The sequence below is a fragment of the Idiotropiscis lumnitzeri genome, chromosome 1 (assembly GCF_059441095.1).
Source record: "Idiotropiscis lumnitzeri isolate Australia: NSW breed Sydney's pygmy pipehorse chromosome 1, RoL_Ilum_1.0, whole genome shotgun sequence".
NCBI lineage: Eukaryota > Metazoa > Chordata > Actinopteri > Syngnathiformes > Syngnathidae > Idiotropiscis > Idiotropiscis lumnitzeri.
The window spans coordinates 28,300,551-28,324,321 of NC_142391.1; the positions used below are offsets into that span (position 1 = coordinate 28,300,551).

Sequence of the window (23,771 nt, forward strand, 5' to 3'; positions counted from 1 at the left end):
AAATTTGGTGGCGCACACAGCCAAAAGACAGAGTAACAAATCAGGAATTTCCCTCCTGCCACTCCTGAGAGCGCAAGAGAGGACAAAAGTGGAGTAGTTCTCCTCAGAGAAGCACGTACAACCAAAGCGGGACCTTCAACTTTTTGTACTTGATTTTTCTTTTCCACCACGGTTTATCATATTTTCTTTTGCACGCCGCCCTCATTTCGAAGAGCATTTCATGGAAGTAACGGTGCAGCATACGAGGACAACTTTTATGAGGGAAACTGCCTTTTTTGATTTTGCCAAGCTTGGGAGCGTAGTGGATGACGTTGGACTTCATAACTCATCTAAAGAAAGATTGGGATTACGTGGGCAAAAGCAACGTTTGTGTGTATAATAATAAACACAAAAAGGCGTCTAGAAGGATGCTGCTGCTTTTACGATGGAAGTGAAGAACTTTTTTGCTTTTGCGGCGGTGGTTTGTCTCCTTTTTAGTTTCGTTGAGAGCCAAAAATTGCGACCTAAAGGCAGAAATGTATGCAAAGCAGCTGGGTAAGAGCATCGCATGAATTTTCAACGCATCTTTTAAGCATTTCTCGCCATTATTTGGGTATTATTTCACGGTTCAAAAACACTGTGTGTTGTTGGCCTGGAAAAAAAGATTTTCACAATAATTGAATTCTGACTTTACATACTTTGTGGCTCAAATTGCCTTTTTGACTGCTCGTGGCTCACTTAACGTTCTTAAACTCCAAAGCGACCTTCAGTTGTCGTTGATACAATCGCTCGTTTTTACCCAGGAAGTCCCTGGAACGCTTTAAATGTTATATTTATTCGAAAAGTTTTATTTCGAGCAGTTTTTTTTTTCAAAATCCAGTTCATCGCTGCAACAGGAGGAGGAGTCCATTAGTTACAGCGGCGGTACAGATGTGTGCATCTGTGTGTAACAATGTTTGCATTGCACTACAGGGGGCGCTGTTGTCAACTCACAGACAATTTAAGATAGATAGATAGATAAAGTGAGATATATAGCAGATATATAGTGCTAGCTAGCTAGTTAAATCGAGCTAGATAATTAGCGCTAGCTTGATAGACAGATATTGCTAACTAGCTACCGATATAGATGGAGACCTAAACTTCCATCCATCTATTTCCTGCGATACTTTTCCACGTTAATGTGAGCTGGACTAAATCCAAGCTAACTTATTAACGATTGAGTGCGAGAGGCACAGAACACCGTGGACTGGGTGGCAGACATTCACAGTACACGTGTGATACAGAAAAGCAATCACATTCACACCTTTGGACAGTTTTGAGTCTTCAGTGAACCTTACATGCATGTTTTTGGAAAATGGAAGGGTTGCGTTGATCATGCAAAGGCCAGACTGGAAGGCCAGAGCTGAGATTCTTATGAAGACCCTATGAACTGTGAGACATGTTAATCACGAAGCCGCCGCACAAAACTTCATTCTTATAATTGTTATATATTGCTAGATGAAGCTCAAATAAGCTCCCCAAATGTGTGATTTTGAAAGGGAACAAATACAGTGTTTATATTTGCGACCTTGAACATTTACAGCTGCTCCATTTGACACGTGTAGGCAATTGTAGATGAAAAGTGTTGTAAAAACTATTGTGATGTTGAATGACAGAAAGAGCTGTTATCCTCCAAAGTTGACTTTTTGGCCCATATATTTTAGTCATCACTATTTTATGTTGCTTTGTATATGTTTTCAGCGCAGGCCTGGCCCACTTCACTTCCCTTTTGTTTGTCATCTTGCCCCTTCATGCTATATCCAACAATCGCTGCACCCGCCACTCACCACAAACTTATTTTCCCCCGTTGCACCCTTTACAGTATGTACTTTATATGCTCTGACCGCAGTCAAATGAATGGGGGGAAGCAGTTAAGCATTCATCATCGCATGTCAGCATTTCCAGGGGCACGTATTTGCGTTACAAAGTCAACTGTTGAATGTCAGCGATGCATTCAGCACTCACTTGTGACGAGTGAAAAACTTATACGGAAATTGTGATTTGTTTTGTAATCGCTAAAACAGCCAACAAGGGCGTTTTATTTTAACAAATTGTCTTTTCACTCTGGGCCGGGGGGGGGAAAAACCAACATAAATCATCATCCATACTATATTTTTACACCAAACAATACAGCCTGTCTGGTACATTCCACAACAGCAGGGGGTGATATAACAGATAAACGGAACCCAAGTGGAGTCATCTGGAGTGGTTACTTCAGAATGCCTAGTTTTACAAAGACTATTGTTAAATGTTTCAAGTACATGCCCCAAACTTAAGACTACAGAATAGTACGCAAGGCCAAGCAGTTCTGAACTACCCGATTTTTGTGATTAAATTCTAATGACATAGCAAGTGAAGTTAATTCAGCTCTGTAGTTGAAACTTCCTTGGCCATTTCTGAATTGGTCACTGGCCTGCTTGACCCCGTTGCAAGTTGCCTGTAACCATATAATTCCTACTCCACATACGTTCAAGGAAATTTGCCAAGTAAAATAAGGATCTTCACCAAAATGTATTTAACCCTTTTTCAGTACAGGTGACACCTGTCTACACAGTATCATGATCATTAGCAAAGCATAATCCTGTAAACTAAACTAACAAATGAACAAATTGATAAACAGCATTCAAAAGAGTAAACGCCAAACCCTCATGGTTGGCATTTGAAAAAAAGGCAAAACAATAAATGAATAAAGAGATGATTTGGGCTCCGGAAAGTAAATTTCCAGTGACCTTCACGGTAGTTTGTGGATGAAAAGCAACACATCTAAAAATACAAGTTCTTAAAAATATTTGTGGTCATTTGGAAATGGTCAAAGTCAACCCCAAGCACTGTTTTCATGCTGTAGCGGTGCTTGTGAACACACAATCTTTTTCCATGAGTGCTGAGAGTGACTGACAATCTATTAAAAAGTCAACAAGGGTCATCTCTGTACGCATTGGCTGTAGTTTGTCATGATTCGCCGGGGCGCAGCTGCACAAAATAAGTCGAATCCAGCGTCAAGCAGTTGCAAAGGCAGAGTTCCAAAAACTCCTCTTTCATTGCGAGGGAAAGCATGCCGAGGTTGATCTTTACCACGCGCCTATTTGTCAGAATCAGAAAAAAACAGCGTCACTCCCTGCACGCTGACTCTGAAGCAAGCTGCCATCTTCAAACACTTTGGGGGCAGCTGATGTGTTGCAGAGGCCCCGCAAAGGTCACGGTTGTGGGAGGAAAAGGAGACAAATTTGTCCTTTCCTGACAAGCCAAAAAAAATAAATAAATAATTGGCAGCAAACTGTTATATATTTAGACTTCTGCACTGTTTCCCTCCAAAATGCCCGGAAAGGCCAAAGAAGCTGATAAACGTTAAGAGAACTCCATTTGGTGAGGGCTTTTCAATGTGCTGTTCTGGTGAAGACCCCAAAGGTAAAAAATAAGCCAATTTGGGTCAAACAACTTTTGCATCAGAGTGACAATGCCTTGAAGTGTTTGATCTCCCCAGATTTGACCAAAAGAGTTGGGCGTGGTTGCTTTGAAAAGTCTGTGTGTTTCACAACAGGTGCCTTTTCCCCCTACCCTCCTCTTATTTACACTTTGGGAATTCTTTTCCAGCTCTCCCGGCTTGGTGTGCTGCAGCGGATGGGCTCAGCTAGGGGATGAATGCCTTACACGTATGTACCACGCAGCACAATTCATTCATACCAGGGATGTCCTCGCATTTTCTACTGAAGGCCACGATGAACAGAAGAGGCGGCGTTCGCCTCATGTTGTTTATGAAACAAGCTATAAAACATTTCAATATTCTACAGCAAACCACGTGCAGATATTCTGTTGTATTAAGTTGACTGTTGAATTAACTTCTAAGTATTAACACAAGAGATAAAGGGCAGATGGACTGCAACCAATCGGTGAGGGGCACAGTTCTCACAAGGGCTTCACTAAATCCTTGCGAAATATCCAAACACCATCAGTGGGAATTGTAGAAAAATCACTTTCATTATTTCAAATTATATTTGTTATTTTCTTTTATAATTGACGAATAAATCATAAATTGGGCAAAAAAACACTTTTTTTTTTTTGCACCCAGGGTCAAGAGGCTGGTGCTTGAGCACCACTCCGGGTTTTTCTGTGCATGTGCCTGCTTATAGGTCAGTTTATGCTCAGCAGATTCTAAATTTGATATACCACAGAGAAGAGTGTTGTGTTGTTAACATCTCTGCCAATGCTCAAATCTAAAAATTGAGGCTGACGCCCCGCTGAAAAATGAATTATACTTGTAGCTATTTTCTTGTACCTCAACATCCCGGCATGCATGTCTCTAGTTTTAATATTAAAAAAAAATCAATAAAAACCTGCAATGTGCTGGAATATCCCCCAGATATGCCAAATGTTGGACTCCTCTAGAATTGTAAAATAACGCAGCCAATTCTTGTTTTCTCAAAGCTCTCTGTGAAGGCAACTTCACCTGCAAGGAAAACGAGGTGTGTGTCAGGCCTAACGAATGCCGCTGTCGCCATGGATACTTTGGAGCGAGCTGTGACACAAGTAAGGCATCATGCACTACCTTGTCAACATGTCGGGTTTTTTTTCATTTACTTACTTTCCACAAAAGTCTTTGGCCACCTCTCGCTATGTTGTTTTAACATTTAAACTGAAGTCATTCTGTCATGAATAGTAAGTTAGATATTATTATTATGTAATCAATCCTTCAAAAAAGAGACTTAAATCTGTTAATTGCCTCTCCCGCTTGAAGTTGATTGCAAAAATAAAACAAAGATAACTGTGTATTTAATGCAACCGCATAGCTATGCCTGAATAAAGTCCATTTAGCTTCATTTCAACAAAAACAATGTAAAGTGGCACAGACGGGCGAACGAATAACATTGCTGGCTCTTTAAGCAAAGGGTATTGGAACACAAATGGTGCAGCAGCTCATACAAGCAGACACAGACATATACTCTTTTATACTTTGCAAAAACTGTTTGCATCTAAATTAATCTCATAAGGAAAAATTATTCATTGGATTCTTTCTTGGGCGGCACGGTGGCTTCACAGTGCAGAAGTTGTGCGTTCAATTCCAGCTGCGGCCTTCCTGCGTGGAGTTTGCATGTCCTCCCGGTGCCAGTGTGGTTTTTCTCCGGGTACTCCGGTTTCCTCCCACATTCCAAAAACATGCATGTCAGCTTGATTGAACACTCTAAATTGCCCCTAGGTATGAATGTGAGCGCGGATGGTTGTTCGTCTTTGCGAAGAAAGCTGCGATAGGTTCCAGCACCCCCCCGCAACCCTCGTGAGGAGAAGCGGAACAGATAATGGATGGATGGAGTCTTTCTGTTGCACGGAACTGGACATTCAAGTTGTTAACTGATGTCTCTGTTCTGTCTCTAACCAGAGTGTCCCGCCCAGTTTTGGGGTCCAGACTGCAAGGGTAAATGTAACTGTCACCCCAACGGCCAGTGCGACGACTTGACCGGCAAGTGCACGTGCAACCACAATCGCTGGGGGCCCAACTGCGAGAACTCCTGCATGTGCCAAAAGGGCAAATGTGACCAGGACACGGGCTTCTGCACATGTCATCCGGGGGTCTGGGGCCCTCAGTGCAACAACAACTGCTACTGCAGCGTCAACTCAATGTGCGACCCGATGACGGGACGCTGCCTGTGCAGCCCCGGCTGGACGGGGCGCAACTGTGCTATCCAGTGTAACTGCAACAACTCACCGTGCGACCAGTTTACCCAGCGCTGCCAGTGCCGAGAGAGAATGTGGGGCCCCAGGTGCGACCGATACTGCCAGTGCGTCCACGGCAAGTGCAACCTGGCAGACGGCTCGTGTACCTGCACGCCGGGCTACCGTGGGAAGTTTTGCAGAGAGCCGTGCCCTGCCGGTTTCTATGGGCAAAACTGCAGGAACAAGTAAGAAACATTTTGAGTCGGAATGCCCTTGTTGGAACGAAAGGCTTTACTCCTCTCGCATACATAAAATAAAAAGCATTACATGTTAGAGGTGCAACAATTAATCGAATAACTGACAACTCATCGATTTTCAAATGAACTGATAATTATTTTTGTTAATCATCCTTTCTAAGATGCTTAAATTATGCACTATATAAAACACATCCCTGAGCAATTTAAAATTGTTTATATTACTTCAAAATAGTATAGTAACACCATTTCAGTTGAGTGCAATGTGGCAGCATGAATGATTGTATTTAAATGTTTTCCATTATCTGAAACGCATCAGCAAAATAAAATCTACACCACAGGTTGTGAAAAAAAATAAAATAAAAAAATAAATGTAAAAATGTACATATCGAACAATAGTTTGCGTTATTGATGCAAGGAAGCTCATATTGGCAAAAGAAAGGTGAAACATAAAACAGACTTGGCGTGATGAAAAGAACAATCTGAAAATCGACGTGTAATTTAAAAACTATAGAGTAGTCCAGATACAGTTAAGTGTATGGTGGCAGCAGCCAAGAGGCGAAATCAAGTGCAGGAAACATGCTGCTTTACAGATGCTAAACATTCACTTAGCTTATGTGCTGCATGATTGCTTGCAGTTTTATAGGATCAATGAGATGTGGTGATATACGCTGCAGCTGATAACCCTTAAAACAGACTTAATGGGGCAGCCGTATGATTTGGGAATTGCTGTTCACATTATCCTGTAACCATTAAGCCGAGACATTTAAGCCGTAAGTGATTTACCTTTCATGGACTGCGCACCTCGTACGATTCAGATGCTATAAACCCAAAAGAATCAAGTTACAATTCAACGTGATTCGCCTCATTAAACGATCATCAGGGCAACGCAGCTTGAAATCAACCTTGTGGCCCCCTGCATCATGATAACTCCCTCGTGGAGGAGGAATCAATTTGAAGAAGTGACCCTTGTTCCTCAGGTGCGGCCACTGCAAAGGTCAGCAGCCGTGCAAGGTGACGGAAGGACGCTGCGTCACGTGCGACAGAGGCTGGAATGGGACGCGATGCGACCAGCTCTGCTCCAAAGGTTTCTTTGGCGAAAACTGCCAGGAAGTGTGTCCCACCTGTAAGGACGGCCATCACTGTGACCACATTCAGGGCAAGTGCTCGCATTGCAACCCCGGCTGGATTGGGGACAGGTATGAAAACTTATTAGCTATGTTGAGACTCTATTGCATGACCATTCCCACAGCGGTGCAGCCCTCCCTCTTGCAGTTGGAACAACGTTCAAACATAAGTGATTGATTTTTGTGACAACAAGGTTATTTAGCAGAACAAAGAAAGCAAGTTGTTTGCTCCAAAACAATTTTTGAGTTATTTTCTATACTTAGACTTTAAAGTTGGAGAAAAACACAAGGGACAATAAGTTTTGTAAACTCGTTACTTTGTTGAAACGCAGGGAAAACCAATTTTCACATTAGCAAAACTTAAAAGAATTTGTTGGATTGTCCAATTTAAAAGTTTGTTTCCTTCAAATTTCAACGTCAGATATTGCCTTTTATACGGCACAAATATAAACACAAGTCCAGATACCTGAAAAATCTGCTTTAGTTCTATCACATACCCTGTGACTCAATCTGCAGAGCTCGGTAATGACCGCCCTGGTTGCATTCCTCTTTTGTGTGACAGGTGCGAGGTGCGCTGTCCCAATGGCACGTACGGCGAGAATTGCGAGAACAACTGCAGTCACTGTTTCAATGGTAACTGTGACGGCGTCACCGGAGAGTGCCTGTGCGACCAAGGATTTTACGGAACCTAGTAAGTCGCGACCATTAAAAAGACTTTGTCCCGACAGAGACAATTGGCAAGCATCTATCCCATCACAAAGAGTCAATGACCAGTTTTTGCACATTTAATAGGAATGGGCATTTTACATATTTTGAACCCTTATGTTTGTTAATGACCCTGGGTCAATTTGACCCAGGTGAGTTTAGCAATCCAAACGTGGCAGAAATGAGTGTAATCCAAATCCAATACCTTGTTTGAACCAGTGCACTATGTTAATTTCTCAGGAACAACAATAATGTCTCTGGGTCAATATGACCCGGAGGCCTGTCTAATTATCCAGAAGTGTCAGAAAAACATTTTGGGAAACCCGCCCAGTAGTAACAAAGACTCAATTTCAACAATATCCTGGGTCAATTTCACCCGGGGTCATGAGTATCCAGAAGTACTTTTTGTGTGTGTGTGGGTGGAGGGTGGAGGGCTATTAATCCTGCTAATTAACAAAGCCAATACTTCATTTCCACGATAAGGATTCTTTTTTTTTCCTCCTCAGGAACAGCAATAACATCTCTGGGTCTTTTTGACCCGGGTTTTGCTAAATTATTTAAAAAAAACAAAAACTATGTAAAAAATGTAAACGACCGTTGTGTTTCATCTCAAAATATCTCCAAAATGTTTAGCTTTTGTAAAATAACAAAAACACTTTGAAAAAAATAAAATAAAATTGGAAAGTTAAAAATAAAAAAAAATGTAATAAAAAAAATAAAAGTTGATTCTACATAATAAGCCAAGTAGAAGTCTCATACCAAAAAAGTACTTTTAACGTTTAACTCTAACTTTCAAATGACTTTGACCCCCTACATAGCGTAAGGGTTAAACATTTGTGTATCTAGCTAGATTGGAGATAGCTTGTTGCTAGCTGCCATTGAAAATATCGTTAGTGACGCCCACTAAGCTGTACAAGGAGTTTGCTTTTCAGACACAAATATAATAAACTACATAGTAATATAAATACATGTAAAAGACAAAAACCTGTTTCTCTGCTGTTGTGATTAAAAAGTGCTTGAACTGGATCTTGTAAAAGGTACCTGAAAAGTGAAAATCAAACAAAGCTTGTTGATCCATCTTGTACAGCTGCAACCTGACCTGCCAACCTGGACAATATGGAGTGAACTGCAACCAAAGCTGCTCTTGCCATGACAAGAACTGCGACCCCGTTTCTGGTGCCTGCTATCTTCGTAAGAAAATTAGATTTGCTTCCAACCGCATGCTTTGTCCTCAAACGGGAGCGTGTGTTTTTGTAATTGAGACAAAAAGCACGTTTCCTCCGGTTGTCCAAAACACCATAAGCCCTGCGATACGACTGACTCTGAAGTGACTAACACTTGGCTGTACACGCAGTACCAACAAACAACTTCTGCAACCTTGCGTGTGTACTAGCGGGAGATTTTACACAGCACAGGCCTTGATAGCTTTTCCAGACTGGTGTCCCGGTGCGCAGCGTTTTTTTGGCGCCGTTCCCGTCCAGTCAAAGCGGTAGGAAGGAAGGGGACGGAGAAAAAGGGGAAGAGGAAAGAAAAAGGATGAGTTGGCTGTTTCATAATTAGTCATGATGGCAGCAGCCAGGGAGCACGTTGTTAAAAAAGCCTCAAGTGTCGCTGCAACGGCAAGCTAGCTGTGATCAACTCAGACCTGGTGATGCCCTCCAGCCTCTTTCTGTCCTTTATTCGCCGACTGTGAATAACCACCACTGACCACGCGCCACAACAATTCATCTTATCTTTATGAGACATGTAACAGCCCAAGGGACAGCACAAGATACCTATTAACGACACAAAATGGAACTTGATCGCGATTTATACTGGCTGGACGAGCAGAATAGCATTTTTGCCGTTTCCGTTGCCTTTCAGAACTGTTATTTTCTCTGTCCGTCAAGTATTATTTGAATGTGTAGGTAGATGCTCGTTCTGCAATTCAAGCAAGAATTAAACCTAATAATATTAATAATAATAATTGTTCAATTGATCATTCAATTTTTTTTTACCTTCCTTTAGGGACACCTCCCCTGTTACGTTAGCACTAGCATTAGTGCTAATTCTATGCTAATTTTGGGCTGGCTTAATGATTATTTCAAAGGTCAATTATTCTGTCAATTAATCAATTAATCCGATTTTTTTTTTTTAATTAAAAGGATTTTAATTTACGTCTTTTTATTCCGGAGCAGGAAATCGTTTCAAAGAACATAATTTCATTATGATTTAATGATTGGTTTAGTCTGTGACATGTCAGAAAAAAATGGCATACATTTTGATCATTGTTTTCCAAAATAAAAGCAGATGTTTGCAAATATCTTATTTAGAAAAAAAACCACAAAGATAATCAGTTTTCTTTCATGGACGACCGAGGGGCTGTAATTCTGATTGAATTTAATGTAATAATATTTTTAACTGAAAGCTGAATAAACACGTAATCAAATCAGTTTCTTTTTTAATTGATTATTGTCGTTTTGTTGCGCTTTCAATTTTTTGCAAAATGTGCAGGCCAGAATAATATCATCTTTGCAACTTACTTGGCATTGAAAGGCAATGTCAACAACAACAACAACAACAAAAAATGTCTTTATTGTTTTTCATCCATGCTTTTGGAACACACTTATAACTTGGTCAGTCCATGCGAATAAAACAAAACTTTTTTCCCAGTGATGATATAGAAATATGTTGCACCTACACACTGATTTGGGTCAGGGGTCAAACAGAAAAACAACCATTTCCACTTATATTCACGCATTGAGCAATTTAAAGTCTTGAGGGGACTTAACGTATGTTTTGAGGATGTTGGAGGAAGCTGGAGTACCGTCTGGCCCAAAGTCAGCTGGGAGTGACACGGGCAGTGTGTTTTTGCGGTTTGGATTTTAATTAAGTGTCACCTTTATTTTCTCTAACGCATCATCCAAAATCGTTGCGTCTCCCCCTTTTTTATTTCTGCAGAGCCCAACCAGCGGATGGGTGTGATCGCGGCCGGGACGCTCGTCTCCTTTTTGCTGATCGTCCTGCTCTCTCTGCTGTGCTGCTGCTGCCTCTGTCGACACAAAGACGACCACAAGTGAGTGACGCCTTGGTGACTTCTGCTCAAGTTTGACTCCCAGTAGCTTGTTAGTCAAACAGTTTGTTTTTAAAAATGGATGTGGGGTTGTTATTGTCTCACCTTATTAAGGGCTGAATACACGTAAATTGCAAAGCCAGTATTTTTTAACGTGTCGATAATACTGCGTAGGAAGCAATGTGAGCGAGACTCAACACAGGGCCAAGTCTAATAAACCCTCTTTTAAATGATTCATTTGGATTTCCATGCTGTCATCCTACCTCAGATCTAACCCAGACAACTCTTCCAACAGCAAAAAAGCCAAGCGGATCCTGTGTGGCCGATTTAGCCGAATCAGCACGAAACTTCCCCGTATTCCACTGAGGAGACAGAAACTGCCAAAAGTAGTTGGTAAGCCCCAAAACTTTCTTTCATATCCCACACTGAGCCGCCAGACGTTGCCTGTCTTTTTGCAACTATGCTTTTCTGGGCTAAAAATTCACATCTTCTGGAACTTTTGACTTTGTTCAAAACTGAAGACTTCAACAGTTTTACATTTCGTTTCACTTTTACTCCTTTCTCGGGGCTACGGTGGAAATAAACACAAACGCAGTTTGTTCCGAGTTGCTAGTTGACCTCCAATTTAAGATAAGATAATCCTTAGGCACCTCTCCTGCCTAGTTTATCCCCAGAGGGGAACTTGATGTGTTACAGCAACGTAGGTTAAAGCTGCAAATAATAAAAAACTGTTACATACAACAAAGATGGATAACAATACAAGTCTTTACGCTTTCAGTATTCACTGATACCGAGTACTGATACCACTACTTAAAAAATGCCATGCGAATAAAAAAAAAACCACACCCAAACAATAACAAGCATCGCAGATGTGTCAAATTGCCACAGTATAGCGCCAACTACAGCCGAACAGCACTTACTTGATGTCATTTTTTGTTTTGTTTTGTTTTTTTGCCTTCAAGTATTGGCGGCTGGTATCAGCAGCCTCCACAAGTACCCGATTAAATTTTTTGTTTCCCCCCCGTATTAACTGTGCAAATAAAGTTTTTGGTCAAGTTTAAGACATGTTTTTATGTTTGGGGTGGTCTCACTGTTGAACTTAACTTAATTCAAAAGGAAAGGAAAAAGCAAAACACACGCATTGTGTTAATCCTCCGATGCCCGTTCACCTGAGATTTTACGCCGCTGTGCACTAAACTGACGCTATTCTTTTGCGACATATTCAGGGAATGTTTGATTATAGAACTGACATTCACATGTTCAACTGCAGGCAATTTCTCTCTGACTGAATTGGACGGCCATCTAAATGATCAGTTTCACGTCGCCTCATTTTACAAAGACTTCCTATTCCTGTGCTCTTTTCTTCCTTACTTTGTGTCTCAGCTGATGATGATTGAAAGGTGTGCTAACTGCCACCAGACAAATACGGCCTTTCATTTAAGAGGAATGCACCGATTTCAGAGCCCCTTATTGTTTTTGGAGTCCTCCTCCTAGCATGTGTTTGTGTTAATCCAGCTCCAAACTGCCGCTCTTTTTTACCCCTCCTCCCGGTTTCTGTACTCCACATCCATCGTTTGCCGAGCTAAGTGTTTCTCGGGCCGAGGTGGAGCGCGTGTTATTAAAAAAAGGCTGGCGGTTTTTGCACAGGGGGTTGAGGCCTGCTGGAGCTGGTGCTGAGAGACAAGCCATCAAAGGCTGCAGTGTTTGTGCGGACTCTGCAGGTCCATGTGGAGGTCTTGTGGTCTGTGACAGATCCATCTCTGGCCACATTCTCATATAGCCCAGGATGTCAAAAGATGCTGATCTTTTCAAACTCTAATGAGCAGTTCAGCATGTAGTTAAGCTGTCTTCGTATCGTGTCACAGACAAGTTTAGTTTACCGCTGTATCACAATGAATGGTCTTAGTCGCTAAATAAAGTAATCAAAATATTAGAAAGGCATATGCTGCAAAGGACAGGTTTTTCTTTTTGATTGCGTTACTTTCTGTGGACAAAAGCGTGCAGACATCTTTGATTTGTTCTCCTCAGTACCTTTTTCAAAACTCTCCATCTCAACAATCAACAACTTTTAATTTGTCACAATAGATAGATAGAAAATAGACAGTAAATCACTATAAGGCGCTGGATAAAGGTGCCGATAAATCAATTAGAGCTCAACCGGTGGGATTACCTCAAGGCCAGATGTGTTCACACCCACTCCGGCGCAAAACGCACATTTTTATCGCCGCCAAAATGACTGCGTCTGTGAAAATAAAATCACAAGATTTAGACTTGGCCTCGGCATGCAAGTAGAGCGTCGGTGATTCAGATCACAGATTCACCTGACTCAACGCAACCAAACACTCTACATTCCCCTTCGATGACAGATGATGAATTGTGTGGTGAGGTTGGACTCTCACTGCTTGGAAATAATTAATCCACAAAGCGAACCAATACATATTCTTCTCTCTTCTAACCTTTGACTACTCTTGACAGACTTTTCTGGGGTTCCTCTTCCTTTTGAAAAGTGCTAATAAATAACGTGATATCTGTTCAAACTCAGAAGGTTTGTGCAACTTTTACCGTCATTAATAGATGTCTTCTCATCACGTTCCCAGAGAATGTTGGTCAAGCGCATTTTACTCTCTCACCTAAATCTAGTTTGTCTTGTTTACATGGAAAATCATATAGATGCAAATTTGACGCGGCCTTTCCACGTTTACAACTCGTTGATCAGGCGTCCAGAAAGTCAATGCGGCGCTTCCCTGCCTGTGGCCTACATTTGATCCCGCCAAAACTCCAAGTGAGTGATGAAAGAGTTAAAAGACAATGACCTGGTTTCTTTTTCCACGTCTGCGCAGCATGTGCTTCCTAAGTGATCCAGCTGATTATTTAAGCTCCAGTCTGACTTCATTGTGACCTTGTTCTGCGCCGAGACAGGCATGTCTTTGTCATCGCGATGTTGGATATCAAAACGCTTGTTTTTAGAGGAGCAAGTCTCGACCATATAAGTCAGAAAAAGGAGAAGACCCATTTCCTCGCCAAGAAGTCTGTTTTCTTCCCCAAAAAATGCGATGTACCATTTACAGTGCAATTAAAGAAATATGCACTGTCTCCCTAAATGCTTCCAAACGCAAAGATTATGGTTGTAGGTTTTTTTAAAAAGACTTTATTGTACTTCCTGGTTTGTCCGATGCATAATTTTGGGCCAGCATGCCTGCCAGCATTTAGAAACTCTTGACTGAGGCTACGCAGTCCTGCACACACGCACATTCCAGAGGGGGCCCGACGGGGCTGGAAACAGGAAGTGGTCAAATTTACCCCAGCCCGTGTCAGAGCTGTGATTTATCCCCGCCAGGGCCAGTGGCAACAGATGTGGCAATGTAGAATGAAAAAGGAATCGGGAGGGAGGAGGGGCAGCGTTTGCGTACTTGTAAGGGGAACACGACAATGTGTCACCTTGCCCCAACCTGGCATCACCAAACATGTGTTGGTGTTCCGTTTTTGGCATTCCGCTAGAAGCATATTTACCCCACGCCCTCCACTTTTACGTCTGTGGAGCATTCCTCGCATCCTTTGGCGTCCAAATGTTTCCTCACAAATGAATGCTTGAGTGGAGCACCACCCGTTTTTTGTTTTTTTTCCTGCAGCTGGATTACTCCCAGGACACTTGACCGGCATTGCAGATGTGTGTGTTTCTAGCTCCATTCCTTGTCACATTTGGCCTTTTAATTGGCCAATAAACTGAGCCGAAAACATTCTCGCACCCTAAAACGTGTTCCCCTTTAAGAGACGATGCTCAAGCTCGACTGGAGTTGTTATGCTACCGAATAAATTATAAGAAATATTTACATTTGAAATTCTAGATGAAACTTGAAACCAGTGGTTGTCAATCTTTTTTAAAAAGTACATAATGACCCAGGGTTGAATGCCTGAAGCTTTTTTGTAATGGTCTATAATATGATGAAAGTTGTGTCAAAGTCAGTGAATTGATGACATCACTGATATATTTGCAGCATAAGACTGCAGTTCCTGTTTTTTTGTTGTTGTTGTTATATAAATACATTTCTCTTAAAAGACATGGACTTCCACAACCAGTTTAATATTGTATTGTCAAACCAGAGCAAGTGTTGGACATTTTGCTTCTAGGCAGTGCATTGCAGTCTTGTGATGGCTGCGGACGAGTCCTGAAAACACATCGTTATCGATTACTGTAGTCGACTTCAAGAGTTATCTTAAACGTCCATGCAGAGTTGTTGTCGACTTGTCAGCGAATTGGTTCAACACGTGGTATCAAAAAAAAAAAACAAGCCTAGTTAAAAATAGTTACTTCTTCCTATGTTAGCGTTGGACCAATTCAAAGTTCTGATATAATTGTGATTTGTGAACTGAATCTGTTTTGGGTTTTTTACCCTTTGGCGTTAAAGGAACACATGGTGGTTGTGTTTAGGAGGTCCTTGGGGAAAAAAAAAAGTTTCACCCTTTAACGGGTTCTGAGACCCCAAAAGGTTTGCGTACCCTTGCATTAATCTCCAGCTTTTGCTCCATGTCTGTAAACCTGACCCTTCCTTCCCCCACTGAGCAACTGTGTGGTTGAGCTCTGCAGCTGCGACGTGTCAGTAATGCCCTTTAATGTGACCAAGGATCCCAACGGCGTCCAGTCTGCAGAACAATGCGCCCCTCGAGACCCATGAGGGTGTGCGTGAGCTTATTTGACGAGCGGCGGCATTCGATCTTGTTGAAAATTGTCCATGTGTTGTCCTGTTGACTAACATAACTGCAGTGTTTGCATAGAGGAGCTGCTCGGCATTCCTCAGCTCCTGCGGATTGGCTACTAAGTGATGACCCTCAACGAGGAATCTCTCACATTCATTCCCCTTAGCTCACAAATGAGTACACACATGTCCTCGCAACACAAGCAAACAACACATTTGACATGCTTGTGTTGACTTGAGGCAAGGAAAAAAAGAGAAATGAAGAAAAGGAATGTCACATGTTTTTTCCAAGAAACAATGAAGTTTCCCCAAAAAGTGGCCCCTGTCTAATTGTCTCAGTTGAAGAGCGAGTTGTCCATTTGTGTAAATGTAATTTTCCGTCTCTCAACCAGTCGACTATGTATTGTCATTCTTCATTTCAAGTTCTATTCAAGTGGGAAAAACTGTCTTATAAATGTAGCCCTCCACAGAAAAGTGTTGTTAACAACCCTGGCAAATATGAATGATTAACAAATGAAAAACGGAAGCTTCAAAATCACAGAGGTGCTAGCCACTAACTAGCTCACAAGCTAACACGCCTCTAGGGCTCCAATCGCCCTGGCAGACAGACAGCGAGCTCTTCTGTGGTGTCACCTCCTCCCTTGGGAGTATAAATAACAAAACAAGCTCGTTTGGAAATTGTGGCATTCATGGAAGAAGCATTTTCAGTGTCTAGGCATAGCTAGCTTACTCGCTAACTGCATGCTGTAGTGTTAATTGGTAGCATTTTTTGATATGGAGTGAGAGGAGAAGATGAGGACAAAAAAATGTGGACAACTGAAAAGGAGTAAAAAAGATTAACCCTGTTTCTCAGCAGTTATATCCATTTTCTCTTTCATTTATTCAACTTTGCTTTCACTTTGCATTGTCTTTAAAACTGAAAAAAAAAGTATATTTTTCTCAATTGTGTCCGTAATCAGGGTTCACGACAAAACCACACAAGCACAAGGAGAACTAGCACACAAAAAGTCCTGAAACGAGATTTTGAACTGTGCAGCACTGCCAACCACCATCCCACCGTGCTCGAGCCAGCTCATTGATCTTATTACGTGATAAAACTAAACTGAGGGAGACAAGGCCGTTAACAGGTCGCATTTGTGGCGGCTTTATCTGAGGACAAAACAGATGGGTGGAGTCATGTTGAAAGGCCTGCAAATAGTCTTTCCAAGTGAACACTCGGTACAATTTTGACCTGATCTGAACTGAGGCTACGCAGACTGCCAATGTATGGATGATTCACAATGGCTGTTTGAGCGCCAAAGTTTTTTTGCGACACCCGAGGCGTATCTTTCCCGAAAATGGAGGTCAATAAACACAATTGTGTGACCTTACAGGGGTTCAGCGTTGTAAATTCCACTGTAAAGACACACATTAACAATAAAAATGACATGTGTGGATGATATTTTCTTCAAAGGAGTACTGTATCCTTTGGAGTCTGCTACAATTTGGAAGACGCTGTGAAAGTTAGAAGTGTGTCATCTTTGTGCTTTGAGTGGCACATGACCAAAGTACTGATGGCATATGGCATCAATCACTGTAAAAAAAAAAAAAAAAAAAGACTAAATCCTGGAAATCACACTCGCTTTGTTAACTGACATGTAAAACCGATACCAGTCAATTTCCGACAACTCGGGCAGCTGTTGGGAGAGCAGACTGTTGTTCTTGTAACATGGTACAATACCCTCTTGCTGACCTCTGGGCTTCTGCGTTTGCTTTTTGTTCCCAGTAGCCCACCACGACCCGGAGCACAACTTCAACTGCAGCTTCATTGAGCCGCCTTCTGTGGCCGAGCAGCCCTCCCCGTCCTCCTGGTCCTCCCAGGAGTCCTTCTCCTCGTTTGAGAGCGGCGATGAGGGCCCAGTTTACTGCGTGCCCCATGAAGGTGAGTCATCACGGAGAATAAATAAACACATTGGTTATCTGCAATGACACACTCGTATACGTGCCTAATGTGTTGTTGAGAAGCCACTTTGCTCACACACACTCATGCTGCTGACACACGAGGTTTGTGAAGATCCCCACCGATGCAGCGACTCACTCGCTTCTGCAAATCTCATTATGTGAGCCGTGCCTCTCATCATGTGCCATCTGTGTCTTACTTTGAGAGCAGGACGAGTCTAAACAGGAAACAGCATAGTCAAGTCAGCATGTGGCTGAAATCCAAAGAGTAGTTCTTGATTTTTTGGCGAAAAAACACCCCCAAAAAAGAAAAAAAACCACTTTCCATCGCTTTCTATGCAGGAAGTGCAGGATTTGTGGGAGTTAGCGAGCTCAGGTTTTCTTATTCTTTCCAACATAAATGTTTTATGAAGAATTAGAAGACTGATCATCTCTACCAGGTCAAATCTCTTCCAAACCTCATGTGTTTCTATGTGTTTGCATGTCAACAAATTATGATTCGAATGTGTTGAAGACAGGAATATCTTAAAATAAGATTCACCGAACCGGAATGAAAGATTTTGTTCCTTCCCTAGAACACAAACTTACTCCTGACAACATGTATTTCTGTAACATTGACAATTAATGCAAATTCCTATTAATGTGCCACAGAATCTGTGAATGAAAGCAAGGAGAAGCCCAGTCACAGTCCGGAAACCGAGAAGCCAGAAGCTGCCCCCACTGATGAGGATGCAGGAGAGTACACCTCCCTAAAGGATGCCAGTGTCATTAGACCAGAAGGCGGCGATCAACCCGCAATGAAGTCCTCGGACAGCGAAGGCTCCACCAGTGGTTCCGAGTACGCAGCTGCAACCCTTTACGCCCGTATTGCCCGCCTCTCCAAGCAGTCCAAGGAGGACGAAAATAGCGGCAAAGATGGGGACTTACCAAACCCAGAACACAAGCGCAACGGAAAACCACCGCCGTCACCTGGTAAGCCCAAGCCACGACCGCCAGACCCTTCAACCAAGCCAAAGGTATCGTGGATCCACGGAGGCACTCCACAACCGGACCAGCAAGGCCAGGGGGGCATGAAAGCACTTGCCGTTCCGAAAGAGAAAAAGCGTAGCTCCAGTGATGTCTCGGCCAAGAGTGAGAAGAGCAGTGATCAGCAAAAGAAGCAGGAGGGTGACACTAACAGCTCACCGTGTAAACACAAACTTCTGCGAGGCAAGAAGTCTGGGGATGAGCACAGCAGTCCCAGTCACATGGAGCACATCAACGGCGTGGTTCAGAGCGCCCTCCGAAAGATTAGTAGCTTCCACAGCTCTTCGTCCGAGAAGAAGAGTGCCGATACGGCAAAGGAGACCCCCAAGGAACCCCCTAAAAGCCCCAAAGTCATCCATCCCCACATGAACTCTGAGGCTGCCACCCTGCTGGCTGCTCAGCTCAAGGAGAAAACCCAAAGCATTAACAGGAACGAGGGGACGGGCCTGACAAAGACCAATGGACTATCGACACCCAAGGGAACCCGGGAGAGGCCCACACCTCCGCAGAAAGCCAAGAGGACCCCTTCCACCGGCTTGAGCCAGCAGGGATCCACTAAGCCACTGCTTCCCACCTCCAGCAGCCTCCAGAAGATGGTGGCACCCATCACCACTGACCATGGCACCCCCGAAGCCAAGAGCCCGGAAAAGCAGGACTTGAACGGCTCGAGGGCGGGGGACCTGGCGGCGGATGCCACACCCAAGAAGACTCCCATCAAAAAGCCTCCACGGAAGAAAGGCAAGGAGGCTACTTTGGATACACCAGAGAGCAAAACACCACAGCAAAAGACAGCTATCATGCCACCTCAGATAGTCAAGTAAGTGTGTTCATTTCACAAATTGACAGCGTTTGTATGCGAAGAGACTAAAAATGGATTTGGTGGAAACTGACACAAGGGCCTACCTAGACTGAAGAAAGTTTGAAACCACAGATCGTCATACGGTATATCGTATCTACCTGCTCCCCATCAGCTGTATCAATTTCGCACCGCAACCTGTGGTTAATGCTGCATTCAAGAAAACTGGGAATTTGGTCCGTCATCATTCCTCGCAAAGTCAAACAAAAAACAAATCTGCCAACTGTGGTCAACTACTATAGGGAGTGTGCATATCTTCAATGGAAGTCGAATCGATAGTATCTCGATACATGGGGTGCGATATGAATCAAGGACGATTTGACTTTAAAGTGGAACCGATCGATTCGATTCAGTGGGATGACGATTCCATTCAATATGGTACGACTCAGTTTGAGAAGGTATAACGAGATAAATTTCTTGTCATTTCACATACATATGAATGAACCTGCCAATCCTATGAATATGGCATTTCCTTCAGAGTCAGATCTCGCCAATAAAAGATGATTAAATACAGACATTGAAATATTTCAAAGTGAAACGATTTGGTTCGAGTCGATGCACTCGTATCTCTTAAGTCACTGGTGTCAAACTGAATGCTGGATGAGTTTCCATTTTGTGGATGTAAATCATCTGGAGAGATATTGTTGTGATGTTCATCTTTGGCCCAAAATTATTTCTGAACCAACAGTGCCTCTGCTGGTCATAGTCGGGAGGTGCACTTTGTTTCGCTTCAGTTGCCTCAAGACGCAATTCATCACACAAATGACCAACTTCTTTGCTAGCAATTTACTGATTATTATCAATCTCTCGTCTCTGCCCACCATCTCCGTACAAAAGAGAAATGTCCATACCTTATCGGAATATATTGGGTTCCCCTAACGCAAGTTCTAATCTGTTGCATTTTTCTTGTTTGGAGTTGGAGAACGTGCGACTTTCTCGTTGTCTGGAATGCAGCATTAGACAAAAGTGGATCATTCCATTTAGAAATGCTCTTCACAGGTACTAAACACTTGTTTATTCGAAGATTACAAACCATTCACACATTTCTGCGGGCCAGCAAACACGATTAAAAAAAAAAAATCAACTTTTTCCACAAAGACATAGTTTTGTATACTTCCAATCATGTTTGCCGTCTACACACTCCTGACCTATAAACAGAAAGCCCATATGCTTTCTTGTCATGGATAGTCTTTCATTTGTTCCTCAGTGTGAAAACAAGTCCAACCAAGTCGGAAAAAAAAAAACAAGCTCCAAGTTTACAAAGTCGTCAGCAGATTTTCTCCATTTTGAAATCACCAGAAGGTTGCTCTCGGGTCCGAAATCAACATAATAAGCTGAAATCCTAAGCCACCGTTGGGTTGTGTGAACTTTTCCTCATGCTTCTAAAACACTTTAAACCGTCCATTTTCCAAACCACAGTCATCTGGAGTTCGCGCAAGCTGCATTTAATAAAACATAACCTCAGTCCAATGTTTGGTCTACCAACGCATGTGTCAAGTAACGACTGTTCTCTCGAAAACAGATCAATGAATGTGATAAAAAAAAAACTTTTCTGTTGTCTCTTTATGTCATCGGGTTATAATGAAGACTTTAAAAAAAAAAAAAAACAGAATCGAGCGTTTTGGGCGTATGGATCATGTTGCCGTTTGATGCTGAAGAAACAAGCTGCTTTTTTGGATGAAACTTAACGGTAGCGTGTTGATGTGATGTGTGCCTCGACTGTGGATCAGTTTAAGCAATAGAAGCTCGTTAGCTAGTCTCCATTTTTCTTTGTGTTGGTTTGAAGCAAAAGGTGGAATCACAGGTACTTAAACTGGAATGATTCGTATTTGTCAAGAGGAAACGGTTCTTTGTTCAGGGTGTTGTTGGAAAGCTACATTGAAAGTTTGTTCTTTTTAAGGTACACGTTTCTAATTTACTTTTGCCGCTTTTTCAACGTGTATACATTGTGTACTTTTGACTTGTTCTCTTTGTAAGCTGTGCTTATATGACCCTCTTTGGTTTTTTTTCTCTGTGTGTGTCAATGAACTGGCTTTCATGTTGTTTGTTACGAAGGAGGATGAGGTCCGCGCTAAAAAGAAGCATTTGTGAAATATTGAGAAAAAGTAGTCATACAAACTTAAACGTCTGAAACGAACAGCTGCTCTCTCTTTAGGGATAGTCATCATCGTGTACATTCTTACGACAATTCTCGTTGATGTAAGTCAAGAAAAGAGGTGATTTCAGGGTGTTTCTTCTCGAGATATTTTGCCACAATTTAAAACCGTTCTGAGATGTTTCTAAAAAAAAAAAAAAATTTAATGCTGTTTATCAGAAGCTAATGTTAGCTGATCTGCATCCATCAAAACTCATTGCAGCTCTGCTTACCTTTTGGCTTTGATGAACTGCTTGACCACTCTGTGTCCAGACTGCAAATGAACGGTCACAATTACGATTCACAATTCTTTAAAGCGTTGATCTAATACTCCTTCATACTATGTTGCTTCTTTTTTTTGGGGGGGGGAATTCCATCCTGTAACGTTCACAATGTTGTTCTCTGTTGATGTTATTGTTTTTGGAACACTTAACTGCATGATGCAGAGTATAATTATATGGCATTAACAGCTGCACAGGAAAACTGTAAGCCCCCCAACTTGCCCTTTTCTATACAATGAACTCATTACAGAAATGATTGTACAATGCGATGATACCACTGACTTAACCTTTGCATACATAAAACCTTGACGTGAAATAATGACGTGGCAAGTTTTCAATCTGACTGGCCCCCGCCTGTGTTTTTTTTTTTTTTTTTGACAGGCTTGCATTTTGTGTACGGACGGGCCTCAAATGCTTCATCAACACTGTTACCAGCTGTAAAGTGTTTATTTCTGTGTGCGGTTACATGTGTGTGTGCGTGTGTGTCCTTTGTGGTTTGTCTTTAAGCATATTTGTTTATGGTCATTAAGTTGGTGTTCTCATTTACTTACCTGGAATAAAAACAAAAAAGCAAAACACGATTGTGAGACCAAGTGCAGGATTTTTTTTTTTGTAGCGCACGCGAACATTTTTGCGACTTCTTTATAGACAGATTATTTGAAAAATAATCAAACTGCCGTTTTTTTCCCCTCAATATTCCGATTGTGATTTAATATGCGATTTTTTAAGCATTGAACATACCCAGACATGATAAAAACACACTAGACAAAACACTATAAAAAAAGGAAGAAAATATATTGAAGAATAAATCGCAAAATTAAGGAAACTAAATCGCAGTTAGACAGTTTTCCCAAATTGTTGAACTCCAATAAAAAGCTTTTGATAAAACTGAAAAGTTATCCATCCATTTATTATCCAAGGCGCTTCTCCGCAAACATAGGGAGAACATGCAAACTCCACCCAAACCAAAAAGTTACGATAAAATAAAATCTAAATATTGTCATTAATTCTCTTTCTAGGGAACTTTGTATCGCGCTACAGTTATTTTTAAAGTTCTCTTTGAACGAAGTTGACTTGAGAGATTATTATAATCCATTGATTATGATGACAAATTGAGAAGCAAAAAAAAAAAAAAAAGACTTTCCTGTCACAGTTTCAATGCTTAGCCTATTGAATCGGTTTGTAATCATCAGATAATTTATTGTGGCCTTCTCGTGGATGCATGACCCACATTCAGCTTCGAGACAGCTATTATTCCAAACAACACTCAGCTAGAACATCTGTGCCGAGGGGAGAAAAAAAAAAAGTATTGACTCATAATCCAATAAAAGTCCGCTTGTCTTTTATCCTTGATATGTGACCCTTTCCTGTGGGTCCGGGCCAAGGGGTCCCGGGGTCGATGGCGACCCTTCAAAGAGCCCGAAGAAACCAAGCGACTGTTAGTTTGGATCGCACCGGAATGGGGGACAAGAGCTCCTTTCTCCGTGGAAACAGTGGAACGTCTGTAATTGGACGCAATCACGCGCTGCATGTATGTCCTGCTTAGAGCCGCATAACCAAGGCTGTGAAGACGCCGAAGGAAGAGGATGCACATAAAGGTTGGATGGAGAGGTCATGTGATTGGTAATTGGAGCGAGAAGGCAAAGCAGAATTGTTAACCCTTTATTTATCTTGTTTCTTTTTTTAATGCATGAATGGAAGCAAATTTGATGAACCAAGATGGACTTCACAATTTTCCTGATACACTTGTGCCGTCATGCTGACAGTCAACTTACTCTGTCACTTCACGACAAGAAGTTTTGTAAATTGTGAACAATTGGACAAAAGAAAAGAGCTCAAGCTGTTTGATACCATGCTCAGTTGATGTTTACTGTTAAACAAAATGTAAAACAAAGTATTTTTTCAATTTTTTTTTGGGGGGGGGGTAAACCAATGGTCAGCTAGCATCACAGATATATTAAATTTATTTTTTTGTTTATTTAATGATATGGAGCGGAACGTAAGTAACTTTTTTTTTTTTTTAAAGTTGCATTCATATAT

At 41.9% G+C, this 23,771-nt stretch overlaps 1 protein-coding gene across 4 annotated transcripts; it reads left to right on the forward strand.

Annotated features, from left to right (window-relative positions):
- The first annotated feature begins 89 nt into the window (after positions 1 to 89).
- Positions 90 to 22,290, forward strand: scarf2 (scavenger receptor class F, member 2). Of its 4 annotated transcripts, none has more exons than XM_088293216.1 (11): positions 90 to 534; positions 3,610 to 3,668; positions 4,441 to 4,542; positions 5,390 to 5,909; positions 6,899 to 7,117; positions 7,608 to 7,736; positions 8,838 to 8,941; positions 10,691 to 10,805; positions 11,071 to 11,195; positions 17,262 to 17,417; positions 18,086 to 22,290. In XM_088293216.1, exons 1-11 carry the CDS (start codon positions 425 to 427, stop codon positions 19,279 to 19,281), a joined length of 2,835 nt encoding a protein of 944 aa, XP_088149342.1. In that variant the 5' UTR covers positions 90 to 424; the 3' UTR covers positions 19,282 to 22,290. The 4 variants fall into 4 exon arrangements, with proteins under 4 accessions (XP_088149342.1, XP_088149352.1, XP_088149362.1 ...); XM_088293226.1 differs by having other exon boundaries at positions 17,265 to 17,417; XM_088293236.1 differs by having other exon boundaries at positions 11,098 to 11,195.
- The last annotated feature ends 1,481 nt before the right edge of the window (positions 22,291 to 23,771 follow it).